We start from the raw sequence: 10,104 nt of genomic DNA on the forward strand, positions 1-10,104 counted from the left end.
TGTTGCACGATTTCGAATTATCTTATATCAACACACGCAACAAAATCCAACATTGTTGTTCGATGATTAAACTTCGTCTAACATTATTTAAAAAGGTTTCAATGTTGGTTGCATTGCATATGCGCCGGTCTTAAGCTGTCCGCATGTGAAGCCAACAAACGGGTAAACCTTCAGTGCTAAATCGCAAAGCGCGAGCCTCTCCTTCACAACTAAGGCTTTTTCTTTCCTAGAAGCAACCCTCTCACCACCTCAGACACCTTTGGGGGTCTGCAACGACGGGTACCCTCGATAATTTTGACAGGGTCACTATGGCATTTCATTGAACACAAACTTCCGTTATCTTAAAAAGACATATCGTCGAGGCTTACAGACACAAAATTTTGACTAATGTAGAAAGTTTAGAAGTATAATTTTTATTATTGTATTCGGCGTTTTAAGCCGAAACAATGTCAGGAATTAACCGACATTATAGTATTTTAAAGGCTTTTGACGTGCAAGCAAAACCGTTAACCGGCGTTTGCGACGACGGGAACCGTCTAGTTAATACTAAGTACTTTTAGGAGTGGTTCAGAACCATAGGGGACTTTTTTGTACAACCTCATCAATTTTCGTACTTTCAAAGTGATGACGTTCTTTAAACAGTTAAAAGTCGATCGTACACACGAATAAAAGAAAGACGTATTGATATGCACTTTTTTATAAGCATAACATTTATAAGCATACTTAGGCTCAATTCTGGTAAAATAAAGGACAATGCTAAACTTCCAAGCTGAAATGCAAAAAAAAATCGTGAAAGCTTTTCTAAAAAGCTGACCTTTTTAGGGTTACTTGTTGAGTTTTTTTTGACTAAAGATTTTCGCTTGCGGCACCAAATTACAAATAAAACGTTCATTGTATGAGCTGAAGCAATGTTCCGACTTAAGAATTCGAAAATTTTCATGAACCCAAAGAAAATCAACAAATCGAAGTCTAGACATAAAAATAAGTATAAATTAAGACGGAAAATAAGACATTGCTAAGCATATTGAGCCTCGACCCGATTTTCCTATATGCTTATAAAACAAAAGAGTGTATGTGGACAAACAATAACATATTCTGGAAGGCGTGTCCGCCCAACAAACAATCTTATCGCTCAAAATTGAGGTCGAAATCCCCAAATTATCATTCACGGTTTAACAAAGATATGAGATATGTACCTGCTAGTCACGTGTTTAGGCGCAATTTACCATCAAGTCCATCGTGGAAGTAGAAGTCTAAAAATCACCTTGATGGACCTAAAAAGTACCACGTCATAACAGAAAAATTGGATGTTCTTATATCTGTTGATGTTCTTAACTTTTTGGGTAAAATCATCCACCTGAAATTAGTAAGCAGATGGTCTGTTGATGTATAGACAGTATGTGGTCCCCAAAACGTTGATTAAATCTAAAATTTCTCTCAAATCTAGAGGAAAAGAAGTTTTAAATTTCAACAATATTCTTCGATCGCTTAAAGATAGGAAACTTTTTTCTAGTAACCCCCCCCCAAAAAAAAACAAAAAAAAACAAAAAAACGTAGGTTTGTAATTTAACGATTTCTTTAAAATATGAACACAAAATTTTGACCATATAGTTTGGAAATGTGATTTAGAGGGTTTTGGGCATAAATTTGTTTGACAAGATTTTTAACAGTATAGCCCTGGTTGTTAAAAACGTAGGTATGGGCCCCCGTAAAATCTAATCATGAAGCCCGGTGGTAATATGGTGAGAAACTATGAACATATTTTTGTTTTCCCTTCAATTTACGACCCTGTGGATGTAGAATTTATGACTTTTATAAAATACTTCAAGATTTTCAGTGATGTAAAGTCCAAACTGAAAATTTTGAAAATTTCAAAATGACATATTGATTGAGGACGTCTTAATAAAATTTCCTTGCAAAATAGATTTGCTGTCCTGTGTGATGATAATGACAATATTGATGCCACCGAGCGATACGACTTCTTCATTCAAGCCAATGATGAGGCAACCAAAAGCCTCATACCAAGAAAGAGGAATAAACACAAAAATGAAACATCCTCCGACCCAAGAGTAGTTCAGGCAAGAAAAGATGTTCAAGACGCTTTCAAAATCTTCCAAGAATCTCAAACTCCAAACAATAAATGCAAACTTCAGAGAAATAAAGCGGCACTTCAAACAGCTTACGAAGCAGTGATGGGAGACGAAATCTGTCGTCTTGAAGAGATGGACCATTCTAAAAAGCACCGTGAAGCATGGAAATCAAACAGCATCTCCGGACGTAAGAAAGGGAAATCGGGCATCCTTGAAGGCAAAAATAAAGAGGAACGTGTGAATAATTGGCATAAGCACTTTAAAGATCTGCTTGGACGTGAGCCTATTATAAATGACGATCAAAGCGAAATCAAAACCATTCTCAGCGATCTACCTTTCAAAACAGGAGCATTTACACAGGATGAGCTTGTTAAAGCCAGATCAAGCCAGTCCAATTAATTCATGATATTCATGATGTAATCTTTTCGTTGATTGACACTCCGAATCAAAACATTTGGCTGCCATTATTGGTGGCAAAACAAATGCATTCCCCAATGTTTTCCAAGCAAGGACCCCCGGAAAAAAATAAGAAAAGATTAATACAGAAGTCCAAATACTCCAAATCAAAGAAAAAACTCGTTCATTGAAATTCTTTAATTATCTGCAATAGATTTCCAAAAGATATTTAATTCTATTATATTACGTCACAAGATATTAAGCTTTCTTTTTCGTAAACCCCCGGTTTCAATACAAAATAGGTTAGCGGGACAATTTTTTTGCCACCAATAATGGCGACAAAGTTGTTACGTCACATCTATTGTTTAGGCTCAAAGATTACATCATGAATATCATGAATAGACAACATCCCTCCTGAAGTAATCAAGCTCTGCAATATTGAACAACCTCTTCTAGATTTTGCGAACGATCTACTCATGAATGCTAATAAACCTGATCAATGGTCAATCAGTAACATTATCCCAGTACCAAAGAAAGGCAATCTCAGCAAAGGTGGAAACTACCGTGGTATATCGTTAATGCTATTGTCGCCAAACTGGTAAACCGTATGATCCTTAATCGTATCCAACCAATTCTTGACCCCCATCTAAGCCCAAATCAAAACGGATTCAGACCAGATAAATCGACAGCGTCCCAGATCCTTGCATTGAGACGACTTATTGAAGGTGTGAAGTCAAACAATCTACCAGCAGTACTACTGTTATGCGCAGATATGTAATTTCTGCGCAGATATGTAATTTCTGCGCATATATGTAATTATTTTGCGCAGATATGTAATTTCTGCGCAAATATGTAATTATTTTGCGCAACTATGTAATTTCGAGCTGCGCAGATATGTAATTAAATTTCTGCGCAGATATGTAAAACACGACCTTTTTTGAAAAACTGACTCGATTTTAACATTAATTTTTCAAAGTATTTAATCGCATTGTTCTTGGACTGTGACAGACATTTGGCAATTGTTGTTTTTCTTATAAGCATCATCTTTATAAGAAACAAGTCAATATCTTTTTATCAAAGTGATATTGGCTTTCGGCGATTGTATCAAAGCAACTAGGGGACAGTGCTAAATGACTTATATTGTGCCCAAAAGAGAAACATTTATTTTTCTTATAAGCAACATTTTATAAGAACACAATTCATAACTTTTAAACAATATTTTTAGCTATTGTTTGATAAATCAAATCTCTGAAAGCCTATTCCACTTAGAAAAAAATCCTTGTTCTTATAAAATTCTTATAAACTAATGTTAGATTTAGGAAAATTCCCTATTTCTTTCGATAGAGCCGTTACAGAATGCTGATTCCACTTAGAAAAAAAATAATTTGTCTCCTTTTAGATGGCTTAAAGTTGAATATTTTGCCTTAGTTTAATTTGTAAGGGGAAAATAAAAAAGGCATGTAATTTTCTTCAATATCTTGTAACAATCAGTGTCAATAATCCCACTCTATTTCATTGGATAATTCAATCAAATATAATGACTTTGCTCGTAGATCGAACCATGAAAAGGAAAAGGAAGTTTTTTTAGGAAGTTTTGCTAGAGAAAACCAATATAATTTTACTTTATCTCACTGTAATGTGTAAAGAAATGCAATCCATATCTACAAAATCAATAAAGTTTATTACATAGATGCGAGATCTCGAGTAAAGGTTTTATCGAAGATCTCATTATATTGTACTTTTTTATTAGGTTGTACTGATAAGATAAATAGAAAATCCGAATCTTTTGCTTATACCTTTCTAGATGGGTTCGCATTTTTTTAAAGAGTTTGGATACTCTTATTTTTTTTTAGGTTTCAGCCTAAGATATTCTTAACATGTTCTCCCTTGTTAACTTTGTAACAACTACCGTATTTTTTCGAATAAACGCCCTGGGCGTCTTTTTAATTTTAAGACTTTCAGGAGGGGTGTTTATTCTAGGGTATATACCATTCTACCAAGAGTTATTCAATTCTCATAAAGTAGTTGCTTATAGGAAGAATTACTATGCTCATAATATTATACGCCTTCCCTTGTTCAATTTGTAAGACCTAAATACTGAAAGGTATATGACCATCTATGAAAAGCTGATTCTTATAAAATAGGTGCTTATAAGAAAAATAAATATGCTCATCTTATACGCCGTTCCTTGTTTACTTCGTAAGAAGTAATTACCGAAGGGTATATCACCGTCTATCAAGAGTTACTGAATTGATTTTTATAAAGTATATGCTTATAAGAAAATTGATAATGCTCATCTTATGCGCCATCCCTTATTTACTTTGTAAGAACTAATTACCGAATGGTAAATGACCGTCTATCAAGAGTTATTGATTTGATTCTTATAAAGTAGTTGCTTATAAGAAAAATAAATATGCACATATTAAGTGCCGTTCCTTGTTTACTTAGTAAAAACTAACAACCGAAGGGTATATCGCCGTCTATCGAGAGTTATTGCTTTGATTCTTATAAAGTAGTTGCTTATAAGAAAAATTATAATACTCATATTATGCGCCATCCCTTATTTACTTTGTAAAAACTAATAACTGAAGGGTAAATGACCGTCTATCAAGAGTTATTGCTTTGATTCTTATAAAGTATATGCTTATAAGAAAAATAAATATGGTCATATTATGTGCCGTCCCTTGTTTACTTTGTAAGAACTAATTTCCGAAAGGTATATGGCCGTCTATCAAGAGTTATTGCTTTGATTCTTATAAAGATGATGCTTACAAGAAAAATAGTCGTATCCGTTTTAGGCGCTATTCCATGTTTGCTTTGAAAAACCAATCACCGAAAGCTAAAACTTAGTGGTTGAAAAGTTATAGATCATTTTCTTATAAAGATGATGCTTATAAGAAAAATAATTATTTTCATTTAAGGCCCTATTCTATTCCATTCAAAATTTATGGATATTTTTCTTATAAAGTTGATGCTTATAAGATATTACTTCTTGTTTGTGATAGATATTAGCTAAAATACCTAAGTCTTAAAAAGGTAAAAGTAATGGTAAAATCTATCAAGGGGGTACCATTGATTTTAAAGATCGTGTTTTTACATATCTGCGCAGCTCGAAATTACATAGTTGCGCAAAATAATTACTTATTTGCGCAGAAATTACATATCTGCGCAAAATAATTACATATATGCGCAGAAATTACATATTTGCGCAAAAATTACATATCTGCGCACAACATGCGCATTTTTACCTACCGTTTTAACGGTGGAACACGGTGGAGGAGGTGAGACTCCTAAACGGTGTATTGCAAAAATTTTTAAAAAATTGCAATGAAGAATTTCAAAGATCCGATAAAAATTTACCAATTTTAATTTTTACAGACGAGAATTGATATATTGTATATATTTTTTGAATCAAATGAATTTAAGCAAATCTTCTTCTTCCCTGTGATTGCTTATCAGAGTATTAAAGGAGGGTTTCGTTTATTTAGAAAATTGAGACAGTAATAATCTTTAAAAGATTCTAAAATTATATAATATTATAAATTATATAATAAATTCTTCAATAAATTAATAAGAAAGTTTTGCGCGGTGAGTGCTGTTTGGATGTCTTATAACGGCGTGCAAGGTTGTGGGTTCAACCCCCAGCCGGGTCATACCAAAGATTTCCAAAATGCTACTTGTTGCCTCTCTGCTGGATGCTCAGCAATTAAGAGAAGGATCAAGGGTAAGTAGAGCAATCCCGGGAGAAGGAGTAGCGCCCTCCACTACCTTCGGGTAGACCGAAAGAGGAGCCTTTCGGGTGGCCTCTGACTGCAGTCGCAGACTTACTTACTTATACCGTTATTTCTCTTATGCAATACGGAAAATTACATTGCAGTCTCTGCTACTCGAACACGCACTGGGAACACACATTTTCTTAAGCTGAGGGAATTTCATTTTGAAATAAGGTTTTTTCGATTTATAGAGATTTGAGACTCGAGTTAAAGAGAATTCAACTTAAGAAAAGTTATTTTGGAGGTGCCGCAGACTAGTAATAATGAGAGGTAATAAATTTGGCCGTTGAAGCCTTATGTTTATATATAGTTTGTTCTTATAAAAAAAGTGTATTCCACTGGTAATTTCCCCTCCTTGAAGGGAAATTCCTTGTCTTGTGGCTTGGGTTTTCCTGTTTATTTCATATCTTAAAATTGCTTTTCATACCAGTTACCTTGGTAACTGCTGAACACCTCCCACGGAATAAACAAGCTAACTTTCCGATTGAGTTTTTGTACGTTTCGACATAAAAGTACGTTAAAATGATAGATTCTTTTCGTACGTGTTTGAGATGATTGATCTGATAAATGATACTGACAATATGCTTATTAATGGAAAAAAGAAAGCCTAATTTACCCTCACAAAGGAATACCATTAAATCAACAATTAAAAAACAAAAATTATCTTCAACACGGCTCAATTATTGCGACTACAAATTGGCTGGTATTTTCATTCACAACATTTAGTTTGGCTTCATTTACATAAATGTTTGCTTAGAGTTAAGAAAGCTTGATAGCAATGCTGTTTGAAAATGATTTTTTGCAGTTGCAAAGTCTGCTTTTTATAATTGAGCGCTCACAGCAAAGACACGTGAATGTATTAATGATGCAGCCGCTTAAGAGTTTCTGTTCAACGAGATTAAAGAAATTGCATCCAAATAGCTGGGTCGTGAAGAGCTTACTCGGCTGGCAAGAAATAACGAGACATTGTTCTATCTGCTTATACAGGGTGTCCCTAATTAAAGTATCGAGTCGAAACACAACTATGAGTAAAATGTTTTATGTGCGTGTTCACAAAATTGTATTTTAAGCTCTCCCTCTTTTTTCTTTGTCATTACGATTAATTTATACGTTGTAACTACCTTTTGTAATAAGCTTGTGTGATGGAGAACGTTCTTATCTTTTAGCAATAACACACACAAACTTTTCTACTCAATCGCATGTTCAAACTCGATACTTTAATTAGGGACACCCTGTACATCGCACGGCAGAACGTTGTTCTTTCTTTTATGTAAAAAATGTTTTTTAGGAGAATGATAGGAGATGTATTAAATGCATAGATATCTTATATAAAACACTAGATAGAGCCAAGTAACGGTAAGTGAAGCGAAATAATGCGCAGATTATTTTGATTCAAATAGGGACGGAGTAGCTCTATCTTGTGCTTAATATAAGATATCTGTTGCTAAATAATGACCTTTAAACTTAACATTTGATGTTTTTTAGGAAAGTAACAACAACAAAACAAAAATGACGAACGCAACATCAAATAACGAAGAAATGAATTCAAATCAAACTATAGATTTAGAATTATCACTGATTGGATTTGGTCTGGTCTTCATGAGTCTTTCAATCATAATCCCAAACGCCATTGTCATCTATGTTTTCAAAATAACAAAAAAACTACAAAAACCAAAATATTATTTTATACTTTCCCTAGCAGTAGCGGATCTACTCGTGGGTTTGATTTCTATCAACCCTTATACTGTTTTACTGATGATTGGTCACTGGCCACTAGGCCGGGGTCTCTGCTACACATGGTTGGTTTTAGATCACTATATAGGAACAGCATCGAATTTTTGTCTCATTTTTATCGCATTTGATCGATTTGGATCGATATTTCACCCGATGACTCATAAAGTGAAATGCGATGCTCGATTCATGAAACGATGTGTGATTCTTATATGGACGCTACCAGTCTTGGTCTGGCCGCTGCCCATCCTGATCTATCCCTTTACTGAGGAAGACCCAGATAGATTCATGCCATCGAGCGAATGTAACATACATTTCTATCAAAATGATATTACTATAACATCTATAGTTGTAGTCTTGAGCTATATCGCTCCCAGTATTATATTACTGGTAATTTATTTCTGTATATCGAGACGGATTTCAAGAATCAGTGGAGTTGAAAAGAAAATCTATGTTATACCAAACAAAGCAGTTGAGAATATAGCCTCATTTTCTAATACTTTAGATGACGTTGAATCTACACCTGACTTATGTGATAATAAAAAAGGACATATTAACCAAAGATTTAATATAAAGGACGCTACTTCAACTATAGAAGATTCTCTAGATAGTGCTAATAGTACCAGCCAACGAGATTCTCGGGTCAACTCTTTGGATACAATGGGCGTCAAAAAGGTAGGAAAACATTTTGAGGATGGTAAAAGGATGAGATTCCCAACAGTTACAGAAACATTAATGCTATCACCAAGACCAAGATCTGCCACTATGACGACAGAGCTGGAGAACCATAACGAGTTACAATCTACTACTGCTCAAACCGCACCAAAGCAACAACGAAGATTCACTTTGAATACGTTAGACTTTCATATGAAACTTGGATTTAATTCAACAGTAGGGACAAAACGTCATAGAACATCCAATATTTCTTTTTATGGAAAACGGAAGACTTCATGTGAACGAAAAATGGATAAATGTAGACAAAAGACTAAAAGGAGTGCTTTGAAATGGATTTTATTGGTCTCGACAGCGTTTATTATTTGTTGGTTTCCATATCATATTACCGTACTAGCAAGATCAATCTTAAAGATATCTTTACCAGAGCATTTATGGAGATTTTGTTACATCTTTGGTTGGCTGAATTCCCTATTTAATCCCGTATGCTATGCATTTGCTAACCGTGAATTCAAAAATCGGGTTAAAGAGGTTTTCTGGAAAAAAAGATAAACGCATTGATTTTGGTTCCCCAGGTGACTGTCAGCACTAATAATTAATTTATAAGTTTTGGTGAATTTAATCTTATACTATGTATATTATTATTACATTACATAATATATTTTGTAAATACACTTACCAGGTTACTCAAAAAAATCTTATGATATTTTTTAAACACAATGAAAGTCTTTTAAATTTTTGACAATTTCCACTGGGGGATTTAAGACAATAGAGCAAGCACGTCGGAAACATGCGAAGACGTGAAACGCTCCTTAAAAGGCAAGAAATTACAATTACAAATCTCTTCGTCTGATAAGTTCGACATAGTGTAAAGCCACCTATGATTTCTTAGCGTCTATTGATGCTATATTAAAAAAACATACACCATTGGAAAGATTGTGCCTCCATGCCAATTTTTCTTGTGAAAATTCTCAATTTTACGGCTTGATTGGCGAAAGTTTATGCTTGCGAAAAATATTTTTCCGTTAAAATTCGCGAACGTAAATGTCGTGAATTTCTCGATTTTTCGTCCTCGTAAAAGTTTCTGCTTGCAAAAGTTTGTACGCCTAAAGTATATCACCGGATCTAGAAGAAGTTAGAAGCTTGTTTATAGTTCGTTGGATAGCTTAAAGTCTCTTCTTTCTTTTAGGCGCCTTCGGCGCCGCCTGATTTAGGAATGGCGGGGTGGGAATGATAGAAAGGTGCCCAGTAGTAAACTTCAAATTAATGCGCTTGAGGACAGAATAAAGTAAAGCAGGGTCACTCGTTGACCAAAAATGGTCAAAACGGTTAAAATCTGGTCAAAAAGTGAATTTTTATCAAATTTTTGCATTTGTTTGAATTTTTGGCTTAAAATCTCGCTGGAAAGACTCACTTTTGATTTTATTTTGATTGACCATGAA

At 34.3% G+C, this 10,104-nt stretch overlaps 1 protein-coding gene across 1 annotated transcript; it reads left to right on the forward strand.

The window, feature by feature from the left end:
• Nucleotides 1–7,748: 7,748 nt before the first annotated feature.
• LOC136798960 (muscarinic acetylcholine receptor M2-like) lies at nucleotides 7,749–9,341 on the forward strand. Its single transcript, XM_067055647.1, has one exon. It carries the CDS (start codon nucleotides 7,769–7,771, stop codon nucleotides 9,212–9,214), a length of 1,446 nt encoding a protein of 481 aa, XP_066911748.1. The 5' UTR covers nucleotides 7,749–7,768; the 3' UTR covers nucleotides 9,215–9,341.
• Nucleotides 9,342–10,104: the final 763 nt, after the last annotated feature.

The sequence above is a fragment of the Clytia hemisphaerica genome, unplaced genomic scaffold, assembly GCF_902728285.1.
Source record: "Clytia hemisphaerica strain Z4C2 unplaced genomic scaffold, Clytia hemisphaerica genome assembly, whole genome shotgun sequence".
Taxonomy (NCBI): domain Eukaryota; kingdom Metazoa; phylum Cnidaria; class Hydrozoa; order Leptothecata; family Clytiidae; genus Clytia; species Clytia hemisphaerica.

Excerpts from the sequence above, each read along its gene's own strand:
- LOC136798960 (XM_067055647.1), top strand. The coding sequence starts at position 7,769 with ATGACGAACGCAACATCAAATAACGAAGAAATGAATTCAAATCAAACT.